Consider the following 22,537-nt stretch of genomic DNA (forward strand, 5'->3'; position numbering starts at 1 on the left):
AAACCATAAAATGACTGAATTGCAGAACATGAAGTTTATGGTGGTTCTGTGGTTCCAAAAAAATCAAAATACACTTCCTCAACCTTTTAAGTCTAGCAATGCACCAGTTTTTAAAAACAAAAAGCAATATTTTGGGACCTTGTTGCAGAGCAGACAGTGACCTGTAGTCTGAGATGGTGAAATTCTCAAGGAGTAATTCCCTACCTTATTTTGCTCTTTCAGATTTGATGCTTAGACCAGTAAGACTTCCACACTCCCAGGGAAAAGGTCTATGTCAACCATATGAACTAAAGGAATTAGTAGTCATGTGTTCTGGTAGTGATGGAAGGAAAAGAAAAGAAAGACTTTGTCATTTCAGGGAAGAAGCCCAGACTTCAGAAGACATTGCTACTGTTGCTGCAGATTACTCATTGAACACTGCTTGTGGCCTATTTCCAATCTTTTCTATTCCTAAGACCATTCCTCAGTTGCTGAAATTTTTTTTTGATATCATAGGAACATACACAAATTTGCTATTTGTTCTGTATTCTTCACAGATTTTAAGACTGAATATATTAGAGATACTCATTCTTAGACAAATCAGTTCGTTCACCTTTTTCGCCTTCATCTCATAACACATATCCAAAATCTAAATTTTGATGTGATAAGGACATGACTGTTTTTAAGAAAAATGCAAATCTTCACTCTGAAATAACTTAGTCTTCCACTGATTACAGAATGTGCTTCTAAACTGCCTATGAGTCAGGCTGTGAGTTGGAGTTCAGATAAGCCTGCAGTGTTTGTTCACCAGATGGACCATAAGCTCTGCAAAGTAGAGCAAAGGATATTGCTTATTAACACTGCTCTCAACTTCACTTATTTCTTTGTACAAAGTCTGGTTACTTGATGCAATTTTAGACTGTATTTACACTGTTAGGAGGAGGAAACAATTTTTTTATAACAGGATAGGTAAATCGAGCAAAGTAGATCAGACTAAAATGGAACTGAGTATGGTTCTTTTTTCAAATAATTTTAAGTAGGCAAGACTGATACCCTCCATCTCTCAAACACCCACACTGAACTTACATACCTGTGCAGTGGCAAAAAAAAATATTTAAATCAATTGTGTCTTGGGATTTTAGAGCAAATTAGCCAATCCAACAAGTTACAGCTGTTGCCCTTGCTTAAAACACTGTCTCTTTGACAGTTACATACAGCCAATATAATACTTATATAAGAATCAAATCTGTTTTTTCTCTTATATACTTTGTGCTAGATACTAATTCTCACCTAACATAGGGAACATGGGGAATTTTCAGAGTGGTAAATCTCTGAAGTGTCTTCTGTGTAAACTGATTAAATATTTTCTGATGCAACACAGCTCAATCAAGCTGCCCTTATTCATAAATGTTGTAATAAGAAAATTCATTTAACAGTTTTATGTGATTTCTGATTTTATTTTGTTCTTTGGATTGGTACATGTAATTTCTTCAGTTCCTGTGATTTTTATTTTTTTTCATCTTCATATTCTCAAGATGCTCAGCCTTGCCCTTTTCACTTTTTAGTTTGAATCAGCAGAAGAAAAAAAATGTTATTAGGTAAAATCTCTTCCATTTGTCTATTTTCTTTAGCACAGAAGAAGGATGTTTTGAACAGTTAGTGGTCATTAGTTATACCACAGTTTTAAAAATTAATGGCATACCTAGTGTATTACTACCTACTACATACATACCATACATACATACTTTAAATGATAATATTCATTTAAAAATGAACGCAATACCATACCCATTCCAGATTTTACATGTCCCTAAATAGGGGGAAAGGAGGATGTTGAAGGAGGAAAAGTCTGCTCCTCTCTCTGCTTTTTCTGTCAGTGCAGAAGTGTCTCATGCTGTGGCTCCCACCCATACACAGGACTGACTTTGCACTGAAGACTCAGATCTTTATGGCCTATAAATTATTGTGGTTTGGATACAAATCTTCTCTCCAGAAGGGCTTTCGGTAGGACATGTGTGAGCATGCACTGCTGTTCCTCACTGCCCTATCAGTCACAGTAATTATCTACAGAGATTAGGAACACCCAGAGACATTTTCCAGCATAAAAATGACCCCATAAAATCTGGAGGAAATTTTCCAATAGGTCATAAAAATTTTAAGACCCATGGATCACAAGTTCATCACAATTACTGCTGTGCTCCTTTTATAGAAAGCAGTGTTGCCCTGTGCCAAATTATTGTCTGCCTTGGATGTTGCTGTTAGGGCTTTTAGCCATTTTAGGGTATCCATGGGAATGGGTCTCCCATTTCCCAATGACGTAGACAGGAATCAGGCTCTGAGGCTCTTGAGAGCACTTGGTCATTTGGCCTGTTCAAAGTCTGTTTCGTTTCTGGCACCATGAGCATCCTGCCATCTACAAGCCCAAGGGAAGGCTGCTGGGAGCAACCACTTACTAGGACCACAACTTCCTTTTGAAGAGAAAAGCATTCAATCCCAAATGGAAGATGCTTTTATCTTGTATTTGTCAGCAAATGTGCTTGACTGTGTTTATAATGCCCAATTATTTGATAGTTTGGAATAAAAATTATCCATCATTTTCCTGAGAATCTGCCAGAATATTCAGGAACACTTTGAGTCTTTTTCATTTCTTTGTTCTAACACTCACTTCACTGTACTGTGGGACCAGCAAACCTGATGCATGTGCAACTGGTGTGGAAGCCCTACACTGTGAAAATTTGTTATCACAGGGTTCTCTGCCATCACCCCAGCTGGCAAAAATGGGACATGGTTCCACTAGATGAATGGAAGGTCAGCCAGATGATGCTCTCTGTCACACAGAGAGGAGCCGTTCTGGGCTGACTTTCCTGGAAGTTACTAATGATGTATTCTGACCTCTCTGTTTTAGAGACACCTTGCAGTCAGCGATACTCAGTGTGGCACTCTTTGAAACTGACACATACCTCATCTGCTTGTGAAATGCTGCAAGGAAGGATACTGCCTGTAAAATTTTATTTGTAGCCTCACTGGATCATTAGGAAAATTCCCTTAATAAAGGATGCTTCTGAATCTTATTACTTGTTTCATTTTCTTCAGATCAGAAACGAAAGTACTTCCAATGGAAACAAAATCCCGGTGGTCTGTGCAAATCCTACCTGGCTGTCATTTTAAAAAGCAACTGTTCTTACCAGGATGTAGTACTTTTTACCTTTGGATTTGGTTTGTAAAGTGGAATTAAGCTTAGAAAAAGAGGCGCTGTGCAATCAGATTAAAAAAACCCTCCCTACTTCTGTCCTATCATCAGATAATGAGATCTTTCAGATTAGAAAGCCAATATCACTATGGGAGAAAAAGGCGGCTGAACTCGTCCGTTATGTTCACTTCTTGAGACACTGGGCATTTAGTTAAGAGTCACCTTTTGTGCCTGGTCCCTGCAAACCTCAGCGGGCTGTGGAGGTGTTGCACCTTGCTCTCGCTCTCAATCCGCTGCCAGGGACCCTTTTGCTTCAGGAGAAAAAAACCAAAACCCATCATCTCAGCCTTGGGGAATTTGGGCCCTTTTTGGGGTGCCCGGTGACGGGGGCTGCCGCTCGCAGGTGCCGCGGCCCGGCCCGGCCCGGCGTGAGGCCGCGCTCCCTCAGAAGATGGCAGTCTCCGCCCGCCCCGCCGCCGGCCGCCCCCTCCCCTCTCCTCCCCTCTCCTCTCCTCCCTTCCCCGCCCGCCGGGAGCCGCCACCGCCCCGCCCCGGCCCCTTCCCCTCACGCAGCGCCGAGGCTCGCCCGCCGAGCCCCCGCCACCGCTCCTCCTCCGCCTCCAGCCCACCCTCCTCCTCCTCCTTCCTCTTCCTCCGCCAACCCCACCCCTGGCCCCGGGCTGGCCCGGCCGCGGGCTGCCGCGCCGCCAGGGCTCCCCGCCGGCTTCCCCCATCCCCACGCGCCGCGAACACCTCCTCCTCCTTCCCCCCCTCCCTCCTTCCCCACCTCCGCCCTCCTCCTGCTGACGTCTGGCTCTGCCCGGCTGAAAACTCGGTGCCGCGGCGGATGCGGCGGCTCTCGGGAGCGCGGCGGCGGCAGCAGCAGCGAAGATGGTGGCGGCTCCGTGCGCCCGGCGGCTGGCGCGGCGCTCCCGCTCGGCGCTGGTGGCGGCGCTCACCGTGCTGCTCCTGCAGACCCTCCTCGTCTGGAATTTCACCTCCCTCGACGCCGGCGAGGAGCAGCGCGGCGGCCGCGAGAAGCGAGACCGCGGCGGAGAGCAGCGGGGGCAGCCGCAGCGCCGCGGGCCCGCCGCCCCGCACGGCAAGGCGATGGTAGGCGGGGAGCGGGAGCGGCGGTGTCTCACGGCGTCTGGCGGCACTCCTGCCGGGACTGCGGCGGGGGAAGTTGGGGCGAGCGAGGCGCGGTCGCCCCGGGGCTCGCGTTCCCGCAGCCCGCGTGGGCGCCTCCCGCAGGTGCCGCGCTGCGGGGCCGCTCCTGCCCCGCTCCGGCGGGAGCGCCCGGGGGGCCGCGGGGCAGAGCCGGAAAATGCATCCCTGGGATCCTCTCCCTTCCCCGAGAGAGGGATCTCCCGTCCCATGCCCGGCACCGCCTGCCGCGGGCATCCCAGCATCCCCGAACTTCGCGGGAGAGCCGCCTGCCCCACACCGTCCTAGGGGTTTGTTTTAGTGCTACTTTGGTTTTTCCACCCGGAAAATCGAACAGGCGCTATTCTTTATTGCACAGCTCTAACAGGCCCTGGAGATGACGGGCAGTGAAATGTAATGCAATCATTTTAATAACCGCTGACAACTCAGGGACACTGAAACTGTGCCCACACAGGATGAAGACCTTGTCTCTTAACTCATTCTTTTGCAAACTCCCCGGTTTTCATTCAAATGACTCGGGCCTGAAACCATAAGGGGTTGCAAATCTGGCTCTATTGCCAGTTGAGTTTTCTATTTTTGAATTTTCTATTTTTGAATTTTCTATTAGGCATGTGAAAAAGCAAATTACCAGTGTTCTTGCAAACCTCAGATACGTAGCACCAGTATTAGTATTCTCCAGCTCAAGAGAAGCTTCCTTTGGTTTTCATTGTATCCTTTTAGCAGTAGGCTTACATTAAGTAAGTGATGCCTCTCCAAGTGCATGCTTAGTTTTGTCACTTTTTGAATTTTTGTGTACATCCTTGAGAGAGAAGGCAAGAATTTGGGGCTCAGAGTGACTTACCCTTGCAAATTACAGTGAATGGTTTGGCCTCGAAAGGCTGCGAAGAGCTGAGCTCACAGCACAGGAGTACTCCATCACTAATGTTTGGGACAACTTGTAGTACGTACCCATCCACTGTGTGCAGATCCTGCTCTGCTTTCTAGATGTGAAAATGAAAATTCTAGTTTACTGAATTCAGTTTTTGTCTGTACACATAATCTTATTTCCTGTGTTCATAAATGTAGCTATTTAGGCTCCACTATTTTTCCTCCAGCACCTTGCCCTCTGCCTCTTTTCCTGTCCATCAAGTCTTTTATGCTTTCATCTCTCAGTCTTCTGCAGCTGTTTTCCCCCCTGATCTCTCCACTGTGGGTTATCAAGGTTGGTGGACGCTGGTACCTGGGCAGGCAGGGGGCCGGGAGAGGGCAGGCTGCACCTGAAGCTTCAGCCCTCCTTCCCAGCTCCCCAGACTTTCTAGGAAATGATCCTCCTCTGTGGGCTCTGGGCTGTTTTGGAACGTTGTCCTACAAATGTCCTGGCACAGTGTCCAGTTTGCACCCGATGTGGTGGAACGAGTGCCGGGTTCGGGGTCATTGTTTCCGTGCTGGCCACACACAGACACTGGATATGAGTGTTTTGATGCTGGCAGTTATGAATCACGCCTTTTGCATACACTTTTGATCAAAGACCTAAAGATGGAGCACTGGGGTTCTGAATAGAAAACATATTTTAAAACACATGCTGAGTGCACCTGTTTTCCCCTCATTATCTAAATGACTGGTATGGATCACACTGCTCTGTGTCACAGTGTCTGACTTTGATATTAAAAAAAACAATGCTCAAAGCAAGTGGCATCGTAATTAACGATGCTTTGTCAAGAGGTGATTTGGCAAGGCTTCTTCAAGATGATTTTATGGTATTTGTGGCTTTGCTTAGCCTGCACACTGGGAAGTGGCCACCATCCTTAAAATTACTTTGTCAGAATACAAAACCTTGCACTTAAGTATCCATCTATGGACTAGAATGTGTGCTTGGTGGAAAAGTGATAGGGAAATCGGCTTTGTGCAGCCTTCTGCCTTAGAAACTTGGCACCTGTATTGAATTGGTAGGTAAAGTTACCAGTCTTGATTTCAGACTTTGTTCACGGGGAAAATCTCTGAGAAATGGAGTTGTATATCACCTATATAAAGGAAGATTTTTTTTTTCCCTGTTGCTTTGTTTGCACATTACAGTGCAACCAAAGTTAGTATCCTTCTCAATCTGAGTTTCCCATAGTTTGTGTATGTCAAATTGTTTTGCAACAGTTGGAGAAGCTGACTGGTGTGAATACAGTTGTTCCATTATATCCACATGTCTTGGGTTAAGTGCATCTGAGGGGCCCTCCAAGGATTTTTCAAAGATTTCTGTCTTGCATTTTAACCAAAAATAGTATTAATAGCATTAATAAAATAGTATTAATTTCAGTGTCTTTGCTCTGTGAGTGGAGTAGTGAGTTTTAATACATTTAGAGGAGTATATTTTTGAAAGGCTGCTAAATATTTGTCTGTGATGTAGTACTTGAGCATGGTTTTTGTTATTTTTTCACTTGCCCTGCTAACTACCCTTATACAAATCTTTATACTAAATAGTTATGCAAACCAGATTTTGGACAATTGGCAGAAGACAGTGCTTTTCAAACCTGTGTCTGAAAATTGTGATATGAGGCTACAGTGCTTTTATTTATCTTGTTTTTAATTTGTCTCAGTCCTGTGTACAAGACTGAAATGGGGGTGCCTATTTTACTTTAGACATAAGTAGTGTGAGGATTTGGTAATTTGTGTTTGCGAGAAAAGAAACATAATCCTTTGAACCAGGTGTTTAAAAGATATTTAGATTTTTATTAAATGCTGTCAGGTATGTGCAATAAGCACTTCATTTGGTAGATAAAATAACATTTTGCTGTATTAAAAGGTTTGCCACTGTACCTGTATGTAATTGAATGGGAATTGCCAACTTGGCAGGAAGAAACAGTTTTGAATTGAGCAATTTTGCAACTGAAAACACTTATTGTGCTAGATCCCCTGACCAGCTACATCTGGAGCTTTCATTAGTCGTTAGCAGTTTCCTGCAGTTGTTCCATATTTAATTAAACCAGCTTATAGATACTTCTAAAGAAGTATCAACTGTATCATTTGAGTGATTTCAGTGGGTACTTGCAACGTTCTGGCAGCTGCACCCTTTGCACAAGCTTTATTCATGCAGCATAGCTCAAGTGTCAAAAACACAGCAGAATTAAGTGCCCTTCTGAGAATGGGTTGATTTTTATGGAAGGGTCTTTATCTTTGAAAAGTGTGCAACAGCTTTTTGTGAAAATACTGCACTTGCTGCTCAGTCTCTGGTCTCCTTAGCGCAGCCTGCCCGCGATGGTGGAAGGGGCTTGTGGATGTTGTGCATTGGGAGCCCAAAGGGAAGAAAATAGGATGCAAATCGCTGCTCTGGGGCTGCTGAGGATGAGAGGGATGTGACAGCAGAGCATCTGCTGCTGTGATGTTGCACTGACAGGCTGTTGTGCATCACAGGGATGCACTTGTACTGCCCAGCTGTGGCCCCTGCCATGGGACTGGGTGTTGAAGGCACTGTCTGTGGGTACGTGCTGCTCCTTTGTGTCTCCTGCTAGCCTTGGGTTTTCACTGCTGCCTGTTTGCCATAAAGCAGAAATGCCAGTGCACTGTTACTGTCAGTTCAGTGAAATACAGCTCTTGCCTGCTGGTGTGGGATCAAAGCATTTCTTCAGTCTGAAATTTAGTGTGTTCTTTTAAAGAAATGGTATGGTTCCTTCAGCATGAAGCTGTCAAAGGAACCAAACATATCAATAGCTCAAAATGTTGAGAGCTGTAGAATGAAAAGAAAGTGTGTTTGGGGTCAGTGAGCAGTTTTAATTCCAAACAAAAGTTAAGCTAGGGAGGACAGTCCTGAGGTTCACCAGTGCCTCTCCTTAATTTCCCATCTGTAGTGGAAAATGTGGTATTTTTCCTTTTCCTGGCAGTGTGGAGAGTGAGGCTGGGTCCTCCATGTGTTGATCAGCTGAATGTGCTCAAGCCTGTTTTTTCTTGCTTTTTTCCTTCCTTGTCATCTCCTGGTGATCATGCTGAGCTCTACCGGGTTAAAGGTGCAAGAAGCAAAAAGTAATTACAGTGTGTGCCTAAACTCTGTAATCCCTGTTGGTTACTGAAGGTAGGAAAGGCATCCAGGGGCTGCTCTGTTCCACACTAAGGGTTATAAAAACTGTGATCAGTTGTTGTAGCTAAAAGCAAAGGAGCAGCAATTCTAATGCTGCAAAACACTGTGGGAATCATTCAGGAAAGAAAACCCAGGAGGCTTTACTCCACTTTCTCTAAGGTTCATCCATCCATTATTTCCCCCAGCCTTTTCCAAATGCTTCCCCAAACTAAGACTGGTGCAGAATTCACCTTGTGTATCATACAAAAGCTTGGGATTCTTTCAGGTTTGGAAATGAGAGTTTTCTTTTGAAGTGCATGTGCCCCTGGAATGTTCAGATTGTGCAGGTGGATTCCCAGCTCTGTTTTGCCAGAAACAAACACACGGCCCAAGACCTACCCTGTGCTGAGCATCCGTGTGGGAGGTACAGGACAAGTGAGTTTCTGGATGGAGCACAGCTTTCAGTGCAGCACCAGCGTTAAAACACAGCTTTGCACAGGGGGTGTGTGTTGGAGGAGGGAGCCTCTGCTGTGGGTGAGGAGCTGGGCTAGTGCTGCAAGAGTCACTGTAGTCCCTGGGAGTTCACTCTACAGAGCTGCACTTAATTGTAAAATAAGCTGGTAAGCTCCATAAAACAAGTGAGTTTTCAAGAAAAAAATGAACTATTCCACCACTGATTTATCCTTTTTGCTTAAATCAGTGAATGTATAGGTTCCATATATGTAGACACAGTCAAATGGTACCTGTTTAAATATAGTCCACTCTTAAGTATCTTCATGATGTAGACCTATTGCCTCAGTAATTTGAACACAGGAAATGAGGGAAAACTGGTTTTCAGAAGAAATTCCAGACCTGAAAAGTGCAAAGAAGCTCGATGTGAGCTAATCATTTGTGTGTTAAACTTTGGTCCAGAATGAATCAATCTCTGGAAATTGAGTCTCACTTTAGTACACCAGGCTCAGTGAAACAGCTTAGTTAAGGTACCCTGCATTGTGAATACAATTAATAGCATTGAGCTGTTATGTGGCCAAAAATGATACATTTCCTAGAGAATGGGTCTATAGTACTGACTTGACTGTTAAGTACAGTTTTACTTGTTATCATGCTGCAATATGGCTTTAATAACAATTGAGAAGGAGAATGGAGACAACTCATCATTTAGTAATGGCAAAGCAGGCAACAAAACATTTGCAGCTGGAAGGTGCATAATCATTTTTACAAAGTCTTAGCACTTAACAAGGCACATGTTAATGAAACAAACAAATCTGCAGCAAGAGAACTAATGTATGCATCATTTAAGGGGAGTATTAGAACTAGATTAGACTGTTGGGCTCCTGCAGCAGTTACCTTGTTAAGCCTCTTCTCTGCAGGAATGTGGGAATGTGTTATATGAAATGGATCAGAAGCCTTTTCCAGGCCACTGGTGTATTTTTTGTTGTGTTGGTTTTTTTATTCCTTAATGTGTGATGGGATTTTGCAGATGTTCCCTTTGAAATAGAAGTGTTTTAATTTTTTAGCAAGAGAAGACCAGCTGTTGTACAGGGGACATACAAATCCCATTTACTTCCTGTCAGCTATTGCAAAATGGGTACTTTTTGGTGTAAAAGGCCCTCATTACCTGCCACATGTTTTGGCTCTATTCAGAAACATTTTTCAAAATTTTTCTTTTTTCCAGCATTGGAAGTCCGTGATCTGTGATATGACATCTTATTAGTGCCTGCTGAAGGGCCAGGAGTACAATGAAAGCATGAAGTGATCTTAATTTGTAGCAACAGTCAAATTATATAACCTCAAGGATTAATTTTAATCAAATACTTCCTGATTTTTCTTTATAGTGCTAAAATTAGATCTGGCACTTCACTGAAGCTTTTGCAGTGACTCTTTAATTGGAATACAATGTCCTGTAGTTTTTTTCTTTTTACTTAGGCTGGTGGGATGTCTGATTTGGGCAGAGGCAGGAGCATCCCTGCATGGCTACTCAGAGGGCATATGGGTTCTGGTGTGCATAACTGCTTGCATGACTGGTGTTTGAGGACCAGCAGTTTCAAGTGTTTGAGTCTGATTTTTTAGACTTGGAGCCTCACTCATTTTTTATTTTTTTTTTTAAGTAATGGTAGGCCTTTGATGCTGTCCCATAGAGCACATGTTGAATGGGAGACAGCTCTGTGGGACAAGGGCAAGTTGAAGTCTTGCTTGCCTACTCTCATCAGTAACCTCTTGACATCTTTAGCAAAGTGTTTAGGGCCACATAGCTAAGGGTGACAGGTAGTTTTGGGTTTTTCAGTTATTGGTACCCCAGACTAGTCCTCCTTGGTCTGATAATAATGGTTTTTATCTCTCTCCTCTGAGGAGCTGAGCTCTGGCAGGTCCCAGCTTTATTCTTCCCCTTCACATTTGGTGCTGCTGATTATGGCTGTTCCCTTTTGAGTGCTTACGCCTGGATTGAGTCTCATGAACATGTGGGGTCTGAGGCCTTCTCATGAAAGAGTTGAGTGTCTCCAGAAGACAGTTCAGCTCATTTGAGGTGTGCATCTGTGCTGAAGCCTGTTCCTCTGGCCAGCAAGGCAGGGGCCATGGCAGTGATGCTCAGGTACCTGCCATGGATGTAGGAATCAATTTCTCCAGACAAACACCTGGTGTTTGCCTTCCCCAGTCTGCAAAGTGTGCTTAATTAGCATCCCATCCTTCATGGAAGCAGTATGGGTTTGAAGAAATCTGTTCTTGTGAAGCAGCTGAGATCTTCAGCAAGGACCAGGAGCTTGTCAGCTGCCATGCATTGGTATAACTCCATTAAAGTCAGCACAGACCAGCTGGGGATTCTGGACCCACAAATGTAATTATTGTTATAATGATAGCATCAAACAAGTAATCATTATTTTTACTCTCTCTTTTCATCTCGAAATGAGAAAATTATTTCCTCTTGGATCAGTGAAAGTAATTTACATTATGCACAATAATGGTCTACATGAAAATATAATTATTATTCATTTGTATGGCACCATCTGGGCACTAGAAGCTTCACAGACACATGTGAGGAAAGGTCCCTGTCTTGAAGAGTTTACAGGCTGAATAGGAAGTTAGAGCTGTTAACAGTTAACCAGAGTCACAAATGGAACTTTGCAGAATTTCCATCAGGGACCTGTTCAGCACAAGGTTTCCACAAACCCTGCTCCAGTGATTCCCGCTCAGCACTCAGAGTTTCTCTGTGACTGGCACTGTACAGCCTAGGGGTAGGATGAGTTTAAGGATTGATTAGCATGGATGGATCAAGAAAGAATGCAGAAAGAGGCTAATATTATTCGCTGCCCAGCTAGTTTTGGGCAAGTAAAGGATATTTCCAGGCTTCACTTGGAAGCACAAAATGGTTTTGATGCCTTATTAGACCTGTGCTTCCCAAGGAGTAATTCCCAAGCTTTATAACAAATACAGGACTGAATGCTTACTGAGTGTGAGTATTCACTAGGAGTGAAGAGACCAGGCTTTTATAACTGTATGGATATAAAAATTGAGCAACATGTAGCATTACCTAAACATATATATGGTGTAACCTTGCTGAGTACTGAAAGGGTCAGTACAGGACACTGAGATCATATGACTTCTTATTTTTAGAGATGATTAGAGAATTCCTCCAAGGGACAAACTATTTATAACACGTCTATAATTTGCTGCTTTTTTTTTTTTAATGATGAAATTAAACCAATAAATGAATACCAGTTAATTTAAAAAGTTAGCTAAAAACAATTTCACACTAGTGTGTGGTTGACTTCGAGGTCAGATCGTGAATGCTTCCCACATATATTTTGTTTTCAAGCTACTGTTCTGTTGCTGTTCTATTATTAGAGAGTAAGTGGGATGCTTATTTAAAACAATTCTACAAAGCTGAATGACACTGCAAACTTCAGTTTAAGTTGGATTTGGTTGAATGAGTCATGGACACTCATTTCTGCTTCATGCTGCAGCCTTTGCTTGCCCTTCAGATGTACTTTTTGTTCAGTTATATTGGTGAAATCTGAGTATTTTTCTTCAGGTTGATGCTATTCACTGACTTTTTGTGATGGTCAGTTTTGGATTTCACGCTGTCTGAATTTCTGAGACGTCTCTCATTTTGTTCTTAAAACTCAACCTGTTTCTAGTTATCTTTGTTCTTTATAATTGCGTCCTTTCTGATTCAGGAGCACACACGGTTCAGTTAAAATGTCTTCTTCCAAAGAAAAAGCGTTTGAGGTCGTGACTGTATTGACTAAAGTGAAGCAAGCTCCCTGAAACTACATCCAGCCTGTTGACCCTTACTTGGGAGAGGCACAATGAACCTGAAAAATGACATTTCCAGGGGAGTTTTTTTGTTCTTTAGAATTGCACAACTGCATGTCACAGAGGCAAGTAGAGTCCTGTGTGTTCTACCTGTGACCTCGGTGGGGTGACAACTGGCCACCCTTGATGAAGAGGCCCACAGTTGCCAGTCTCATTAGTTATTTAAGGAACTTTTTTCTCACTGTGGAAATGTACCTGGAACTGTAACTAAATAAATGGCCATTTGCTAATTATGAAAATGTAAACTGGACTGCTCTGTGGAAATGGAGTGTTACCAGAGATCTGGGTTGGACTCATCTTGAACAGGCATGTAAATAAAAAATAATCTGTTATCAAGCTAATCCTGCCTTTAGGAAAAAAATACTCTCATGGAAACTAGCAGCTTGTCTGCAGAGATCTGCTTTTGCCTAGCTGGGGATAAATCTAGGCACCTAACTGTATTGACTTAGATGTTTACAGGCTTGCTTATGCTCCTGAAACTTTCTGTGGGTGCCTGACAGCTGTTTAAATATGTAAATAAGAATTCAGGTGGCTACCTTATGGCATCTAAGTTCAGCAACTTGGCCCACAATGTGTAAAACCAAGGAAACAAGCAGAAGAGGAGTGAATGTAGTAAACAAAGCTGTTAGTGTGTATGCATTACGAGAATAATAATACTTTGCACAGCTACTGTGCCTCAAACTGCTTACATTTTGGCATTCGCTGGAATTGAGTTTAGTCACTCAGCAGCAGAAATAGAAACTTGGAGGTGCTGCCTGCTAGCAGAGTACATGGAGCAGTACCTCAGCAATGAACTGCCTTTTGGCAGTCTTACAACAAAAGACGTGAAAGTCTTCAGTGCAATATTTTGATAAGTCATTGATTCTTATTAAAATAATAATTATGACAATAATTATAGCTGTAGTTGGCTCTGACTGAGCTGCTAACTGAGTAGAGGACAAGGGGAGGAGGATTATGAGGTATTCTTGTAAAGCCATTCTGCTCCTCCAGCTCTGTGCACACAAATGAGGATGTTTGTGTCTGTGTTTTTGGGATGTCATGTGCTAGTACATGGCAGTGCCCATGTGCTGGGTGGTACCCCCAGGAGAGAGCTGGAGATTCCCATGCAGTCTGCCCTACAGGCAAATCATCACCCCTGTGTCCATGTTTCTAATAAGAGATGTGATCAAAATGGGTGATAGTGTTTTACCTATTTACCTGTTGATAGCAGTACAGTGATAAAATGGTGCAGTAAGCTCCCAGCCATCTGGTTCCTGTAGTTGGCTCTGTGACGTTCGCTGTGTCTCACCTTCATGGCAAGACTACATCATCTCATCCCAAAGCCCAGGTCAGGCCTCAGTGGTGCTGAAACCAAAGGCAAGTTGGGTAGGTTTTGCAGCAGGTAACACTGTAGCTGTGATGACACTGTCCTGAGCCTTTCTAATCTAATTCAGTATTAAACATTTACACTGGCCAGGCTGGCAGCGCATGACCTCCTGTGCTAAGTGACTGCAAGTGATTAATGACTATTTATTAGGAGAAGATGGTCTCAAATCAGCTCACTTCACAGACAGTGTAAACAGAGATTTCTGCTCCTCACCCTCAGCTCCCAGTTAAAAATACGGTGTTTTTTCTCTTTGCTTTCTTTTGAAGTTGATTTTTTCCATCCCTGGATGTCTAAGAAAAGCAGACTGCACTGTCTTTTTCCTGCCCCACTGAAGCTGCAGTGGGCATCTAGAGTGTGAGTTTAGGGGTGCTTGCTCCCCTTGGTTAGGGCTTCAGTGAAATGCCTCATGAAATGGGCAGGAGGACAAAATTGTACTGCAGGACAAGCTTCTGTGTGGGGAAGAGCAAAAAGTTAGCTGTAAGGCTCTGTGGGATCTGAGAGCACAACCAGTTTGTGTTGGATAAATATAAACGCATTTATTGTGCTTTCAGAGGACAGGAATTTTCCAGAAGCAAGTCTCATAACAAATAGCCATTTAAAGAGGGAGTTGATGCAGAGAAAGAACCAGGTTAATTTGGAATTTTGGGTAAGTTCGTGTAGCCTGGTACTCTAATTCTACAGGTGGGATCCATGGGTTTATGCACATATTTCCACAGCAGAATTTGACCTAAAGGTATTTGATGTGAAAGTTGTTATAGTGTTTGTTTGCCATTATACAACCAAATATATAAGATTTCAGACAAATTTGATACAGTTATTTAAAGTGGTTTGGTGTTTGTCCATTTTAGTACCATCATGACTCTGTCAGAGTGAACAATGATCTGGTGTTCTCCCAGAATGTTGTCAATAGCTTATTCTGTAGTTTAAGTTCTTAAGGGGATTTTTCACTTTCTGGTTGCACTGATGTAAGTCAAGTCCTGATGTAAATCAAAATATCAAGGAGCTATGAAAGAATAACTGTGGAAGGAGAAAAGGGGTCTTGCAGGTCAAATGGTTCTTCAAGGTCTCCATTTCTGGACAATGTGGACAGCTCAGCAACTGCTGCAGCTTTTTGTTGCTTTTGAAGTGTCAGCGTAATTTTGCAGGGAGTGTTCAGCAGTCATGCACTGTGCTCCAGATGCTCTCTGTTTGTGGAGTGGTGTCACCTGGAAGGGATAAGTGAAAGGAAGCCCTTGAATTTCATACTCTCCTGGATTCAACCTCAGGGTGTGTTTCCAGTTTGGTTACCAGAACCATCCAGGCTTTGCTCTAAACTCTGCCACCTGAGCTTCAGTGCTTTCAAGCCTTTGGTAGGCAATGAGCGAGGTGCTGTGTGTTTTGTTTGCTTGTAAATGTTTGTATATTATTAGTTTTAACACAGCCTTGTGTACTCACTTCCTCCTCATCCTTGAACAATTCCCTCCTGTTTCTGGGGCTTTTGTCAGTGGTCCAGGCTCCAGCTGGGAACTGCTGAGTTTCAGCAGTGCCTTCAGTAGCTCAGCTGGGACTGTGTTGGTTGGGAAATGGATTAAGGTAACCGGTGAGAAAAGTACTTGGGGTCTCTATTCCACACTTGGTAAATAGTAACTCCATTATGAAATACTGTTTCACTATTGAATAAATTGGTGTCTTGCTATCCTTGGTAAATTGCTTTCTTCCTAACCTGTGTTGCCCAGTTTGAAATACTGTTTCCTGTTGCCTGAAAATATAGACCCTCCTGCAGCATTTGCCTATTTTATGTAGCCTACGGAGAGCAAAACGTATCCTCAAAGGTTTAAATCTGTTGCTAAGGTTAGGATGGTAGTTTCATAGCAACACAGAGATACCGCAGGTGTTAGAATCATCTCTTTAGCAGAGAGTTGGTGGTTTGGTGGTTTCTGTGTTTCTCCCTTTCCTGTTTACTACAGTAAAATGTGTTCAGGACTCAGTTTTGCAACTCTCATGCAAACAGAGGCATGCATGCATACCTGTATTCCATAGTGGTCAAATATTTGTGGTCAAATATAAGCAAGAGTTGCCCAGGCTAGAACTTTGTAGACTGAATGTTTCTTAGAAATATTTTGCTTTGCAGCCTACAGTTTAAACAAGTCTAGGATGTGTCAAGTCATCACTTCATCAAGTTCATTCTCTTTTAGTACCAGATTCTTTTAGAAAATCTTCACATTTAGGGTTGGTTCCACCCTTGATCATTATCCTGTGTAAGCATGATGTGTGGGAGGTTTTTGTACAGGATGATTTTGAGACACCTTTGTCAGCTAAATTTCACCTTTTCCAGTGTTCTCAGTTGTTTGCTGTAGGATGAAGATGCAGATGTGTAAGAGTTCAAGTAAAACACTACACTGAGGATAACCTGTGGTTCTTCAGAGCCATGGAGTGTCTTCATTGGGACACAGAGTGCAGACATGGATGTAAAATCAGTCAAGAATAGTCTTGTGAATATGATTGTGTTAGGGTGGGGTTTTTTATGCAGCCTTCATATTTTCATTGAAATTGTTAAAGTGAAAAGGGTCTTCAAATAAAGGTTGTTCTGTTGTCCTAAAGTATTCCAGGATACTAGGGGGAAAAAATAATAATGAAAAAATGATGGCAATACTTCTTTAAGTGGGTTTTATAAATATTGGTTCTGTAAAACTAATATATAATGTTTTCTGTTCTGTGTTTTGAATGGAATTACCTATGATAGGAGAGATTGGTGGTGCTGGGCAGTTACAGCTTGAGTTCCTGCATATTTCTCTTGGCATTGGTGGAATTATTCAACAATCACTCTCCATTTTTTGTGTTTTTATGAGTGCAAAAACGTCAAGATTTTTTTCCTTATTTTTAAGGGCTCTTCTTATTCTGCTGGCCTTGTTTGGTCTCAGTGAAAGTTGTGGAATGTTAATCATTTAATCCCATCCTGAATTACTAAGGATGCTTATGCAGGAAGACTGCACCCTGAGTTTTTTATGGAAACATTGTGTTGATGGCAGATGAGTTGAATCCATTTCTGTTGCATTATGCTTTAGTTCTGATTCTCTCAAGTTTTTAGAGGTCACGTGCTTCAGTGTGACTTCTTGGGCCAAGACTTGAAGGGAATGGGTGGGGTTTCTAAGTGGATTTAAAATGCCTGCTTTGTATTCAAGTGGATTACCTGTGTTAGAATTTAATTGAAATGTATTGATCCCCACCTAAGGAGATATCCAGATTACCCATAAGTGATGATCAGCCCAGGCATCTGCCAGTGTGAGATTCAACTGCAGATATTTATGTTGAAGTTTATGTTTATGCAAACATTTATGTTGTTGTCCTGTATTCAGATCAGCTTGTGCAGTGTGTCAGCTTCAATGGCTGATTTATGGTGTTTTTAACAGTTGGGCTCAATGATCTTACTGTCATTTCTGACCTAAATGATGCTGTGATTGTATGAACCTAACTTTGACGAAAAATAAAACAAAGCCTCAGGGTTTAGAGGAAAGGTGCTCTGTGTGTGTGACAGCAAGTGGATGTAGATTCAACTCCCAACTCTACAGAATGCTGCTTGTGTGGCCTCTCCTGGAGAAGGAAAACATGGGCTGGCTGTCTCTGCTTCCAGTCAAACAGAAGCACTGAGTCACTGGACAGGGACCAGGTTTGTGTGCACCACTGCCTGGCAGACAACAAACACATGGATTGAAGATGCACTGAGGAGTGATGTTTGCCACACATCCGTGTCTGTTGATTGTTTGGGGCTTGGTTAGTGAGGGGGTGGCTGTTCCAGATAGAGCAGTCACCCAGAGGAGTATAAAGGACATTCATAACTTGGTAAGTGATTCACTGAGGAATGCAGAAGAGAGAGAAGGTGCATCTGAAGAAAAGCATGAGATTTTTTTTTTTTGCCACAATATCTGTTAGGGATTGCTGTGACTAAGGAGATGGCATAAATGTACTTTGCTGTGACAAATTTTTATTCCAATACCAGTGCAAAAAGTGGCTGCTGCCTACAGCCTCTGAGTGTAAGTTATGGGCCTGGCATTGCCCTGTGCAGGATTCCCAGAAGCAGGCAAGCTCTTTTCTCTGTTTCAGTTTCAGAGTCTCAAATTTGTTTGAGCCAAACCTGAAACTGGTGGTTAACAGAATGGTTGCAAGCCCTTGCAGTACCCAGGTGGGTTGTGCAGGCACCTTTCCTGCCCCAAGAGAAGAGACCCTTCTGCTTCAGCCGTCTGATAGACCCTGATTTGGTGGGATGGGTGGTCCAGGACTGGACAGTGATGGTTAGATTCTGTTACCAGTGCTACAGGCTGGGGTTGTGCTTGGCTCACTTTGCAGCAGCTGGCTCTGTTTTGGAGCAGTTGGTGGATGGAGCTCGTTTTATCTTCTTTCTGCTACATCAGTAATTGGGATAACTTTTCTGTGAGCTGCACACATCTGTGGCCCAAAACTTGTGCTCAGCCTGGAGGAAATCAGTGAAAGGTGACGTTCCCACAGCTCAGCGCTCACTTGCCAGTAGCGGAAGCAGCTTATGCTGCTTCAATTCTATGCATTTTATTTTTAAGGATTTAACACAGGTATTTGTGAAGTCATTTGTTTTGCATGTATCAGCATAAATAAGAGTATCTTCTGAACATACCTAGTTGCAAGCCTAATATTTCTTTTAAGATTACCAATCTCCTTAAGTAAGTGTGTATGAAGGGGCAAAAACAACCATCAAACCCCCAAACCTTTGGCCATTCCAGCTGCTGAGTGTGAGTGTAAAAGCTTAAGAAGAAGCTTTTCTATTATCCCTAATGCTCCAAAGCTTGCTGAATAAACAAAATGAACACAGATGTTTCCTCACCGGTGATACAGTTCATAAGAAGACTCTACTCAAGGCATTGCTCAGCTGCAACTTCTGTGTGCACGAATCTGTGGACCAAACAATTCTGTCCTACCCAAGGAAACTTCCTGTGAAGTTGAACTGGCTTGCTGGGTAATACCTTTTGTGTTAACAGTTTATTAACCACTTAATGAATTACCCAGATGTGTTTAAATTAGCCAGAAGCTCATTTTTTGCCACATGGAAGTGCTGTGAGGATGCTGCAATGTTCTGCTGAGGTCAGGTTCCATCCTTGGAGGAATGACCATGTGAACAGACATTTGCCTGCTGTTCTAGGGGGCAGTTATGTGGCTCATAGTTGAGCTAAACCAGAATCAAAATCAGTACTGTACAGAAACCCTTTACAGGTGTTTTAATTCTGGGTAAACTCAGGTTATGCTGGTTTTAACAATTTTGTAAGATGAAAGAGGAATTACTTTGAATTTGTTGCAATCTGTATGTTGTGACAAAGCAACTCTTTGCTATTGCTCTGTTCAAGTTGTCTCCCTGTTTGCTCTTTTTGAAGTTATTTTCCTTGTTTTGACAATTTTTTGCAAGAGTAAGATCTTCAGGTTTATAGAGCAGATTTTGACAGTGTAGGTTTGGAGGAGAAGCCAGAAACAATGTCCAGATCCTCAGTGGTGCTGTGCCACAGCAGTGGATGTGCCTGAGCAGAGCAGAGGGTGCCCCCGGAGTGCCCTGATCTTAGACAGCTCTCACAGTTTGCCTACAGACAAGGTCATGGTTTGTAGAGGAGAGCAGGGTTATGTCAAAGCTGTAGGGCAAGCTTGAGGAATCTGACCACTTAGGCTCTGTTGCTGCAGGACCTGCTGTTGTCTTAAAAAAATGAAAATGAGACACTTGGCACTTTGCGAGGACTCATGTTTTAATAATGGTTTCCCACTGCATTTCATGGGTTTTTAGAGGTGTCAGTTGCTACTGGAAGGTAACTTTAGTCACTTTGCTCATGAGAAGTTCGAAGCAACTTGTGTAGGATTATATTGTTTTAGAGCAGCTGATTTCTGTTACTATGCTACCAACTCCTGACTTCTTGGTAACTCTGTTGCTTATCTGCAAATCCCTTTTTGCTGAGAGCTGACTGGTTTATTCCCCCTCCAGGCTGAGCTGCAGCTGCTGTTAGCCCCAGGCAGTGGCACCTGGAAGCTCAGCTCCATGTTCTGTCCCTGCCCTGTGGCCCTGGGCTGATTGCAGGGGGCTGAGTTGGAAATGCTGGAGGCTGCACCCCTCGCCCCACACAACGTGGCTGATTCACCTGTAGGACATCTCATCACTGGTGCGGAGATGAACTTTGTTTGGATTCTCCCTTAGCATGCCACAGAAACTCTTTCATGTCCATGTCTGTGCTCCTTCTCTGCTCACACCTTTCTTATTTCTAAAGATCAGGTTTTCCTGTTCTCCCTTTCATTTTTTATTCTCACTGATGTGTACCTCTGCTTCTGTTCTTCCATCCCTTTTATGAACAAAGATAAATTATTGTTTCTGAGTGTTTGAGTAACAGTTTTGTCACCTTTTTGCAGAGATAGACCAACTTTGATCAATAGCAAAAGAAAGTGGTTGTAGAAATCCACATTATGCACTTGCATACTCTGTAGTTTCTTTGTAGCCTGTGCTTAGCATATTGCCTCTGGAAATGTGTTTCTGGCATGTAGCTTTTATTTGTGCAGCAAGGGACCCTGGCAAATGCTTCATGTTTGATATAAACTCACAGTCCTTTCAGCTATTGAATAATATGAATGAGGGGTTATCAACATCTTCTCAAAGAGCGCTGCACTTGGTGCCCTACAATGATGGTGTAGTATGGTATGGCATAATGGGAAGGTTGCAAATGGTGTTTGAAATACTATAAACTGTATTCACAGTAAAAGCAATTAAATGTGGAAGGAATTTCTTAGGAAAACTGTGAATTTTCTGATGTTGAATTCTCTTAAATGAAGACAGGAGTCTCTCGGGGAACTGGAAGTTATCACAGGATAATGTTCTGGCCTTAGTGGTACGTGTTATTCTTGTGGGCTGTTGGAATATCAAAGAGCAGACAGGAAGTGGGGCACAGGCTGTAGGTGAAGTACTGTTCTTGATACATTTGTGTGTGATTCATCCACATCACTGTGCAGGAGCTTTATGTGGCCCTAATGTTTCTGGTAGCTGGGCTCCGGGATGCTGTGCTTGATATTTCTGATTTCTGTCTTATCAAGATCTCTTATGAGTTAAAATTAAATTACAATGTCTGTTATCCTTTAATCTATTGCATTGGATATATAGTGAATTCTCAGCTCCTCTGAACTTGGTGGAAAAATTCCCAATTACAAAATCACAGAATCACAGAAACACAGAATTAACTAGGTTGGAAAAGACCTTTGAGATCATCAAGTCCAACCTATTACTTTGAGGGAGTTACGATTTCACCTTAAGGTTTGTTTGCCCCAGCATTTGTCTTTTGAGTTACAGAGTCCTGGCACAGCTGTAAGACCTGAAATATTTAGTAGTGATTGGTAGTGACTGACTGCAGTCAAAGTCACCTGGAGCTTTTCACCAAGTTGACATTTTGTTCTCTAAGCTCAGCTTGATGTTTTCCTTTAACGTTTCTTACTTGAAATCAAGTTCAGTTTTGGTTCACATCACCCAAGAGGCAATACAAGCTCTGCCCTAAGCTAAGGCAGTGCAGTGTGCTGTGCTGTGACATTTATACCCGGGCAGATGCACCAACCTCCTGAGCTGATGTTTAGGCTTCTTTTGCCATTGCAAAGCATTTATGGATTTTTTTTCCTCCCTGCTTTTGAAACGTACTTTTCTCAAATATAATATAAACAAATGCACTTAGAATAAATGGTCCCCTATGCCCCATTTGTTGACAAATTTGCCACCCTTACTTAAATATGTGTATGTACATATATGCATAGATGTACATAAATACGTTTACGTGCATATATATTCATATCTCTGCGGTGGAGGGGGTTTCTTGCCATGTGAAGCTGGAGATCAAAGGGTGAATGTTCTCCCTGAAAGGCAGTAGGGTGTCAGCCCATCCCAGCTGCTGTGTAAAGATTGATGCAGGACTTGGATGCTGCATGAAGCAGCTTTAGATTCCCAGTGAACATTGTTTTGTTGCATAGAGGAAGACAAGGGCACAAAATCTGTGGAGAGTGAATCTTGAGGAAAAAACGTCAAAAATAACAAAATGAAATTTGTATTCATACACAGCTCAGATGTTTGGAGATACAGACTGTGCACAGAGTTGTGCTGATATTACAAACCAGCTTTTTATTTTTAAAATTGTTGCTATTAGTCTCTTGCAGCACATCCGAAAGCTCTTGTCATATTTGATTTCAGGTTAAAGCTGTGTAAAGCCTTCAGGTTTTTTCCTAAAGGAACTTTAAATTTTCCTACTCTGTTAGTTGGGAAGTGGTGTCTGCCTGCTACTCTTTTTTTTTTTCCTTTTTGAAACTTTTCTCTTTAGTGTTTAGAGCTAAAACTGCCAACTAAGTTTTGTTTTATGTTCACTCCATGACAAAGTACGTAATTGGCACAAATTTTGCTTTTGTAGTTGGAAGAGAAAACACAATAAAGTAAAGAATTGGAGAGGGAAGTAGTCTGTCTTTTATCTAAAACAAATGTTGATAATCTGGTGACCTTTCTAGC

At 42.7% G+C, this 22,537-nt stretch overlaps 1 protein-coding gene across 4 annotated transcripts in view; it reads left to right on the plus strand.

Moving 5' to 3' along the window:
* The first annotated feature begins 4,028 nt into the window (after window positions 1–4,028).
* XYLT1 (xylosyltransferase 1) overlaps window positions 4,029–22,537 on the plus strand; it is a 176,788-nt gene continuing 158,279 nt past the window's right edge. For all 4 annotated transcript variants that reach the window (XM_088063990.1, XM_088063991.1, XM_014252704.2 and 1 more), the window contains exon 1: window positions 4,029–4,282. In XM_088063990.1, the coding sequence (XP_087920116.1) occupies window positions 4,061–4,282 (222 nt within the window). In that variant the 5' untranslated portion in view covers window positions 4,029–4,060. The remainder of the gene's footprint in view (window positions 4,283–22,537) is intronic.

Source organism: Pseudopodoces humilis, chromosome 18 (assembly GCF_049639895.1).
Source record: "Pseudopodoces humilis isolate 2021_Gansu_Grassland_sample_001 chromosome 18, ASM4963989v1, whole genome shotgun sequence".
Classification (NCBI taxonomy): Eukaryota; Metazoa; Chordata; class Aves; order Passeriformes; family Paridae; genus Pseudopodoces; species Pseudopodoces humilis.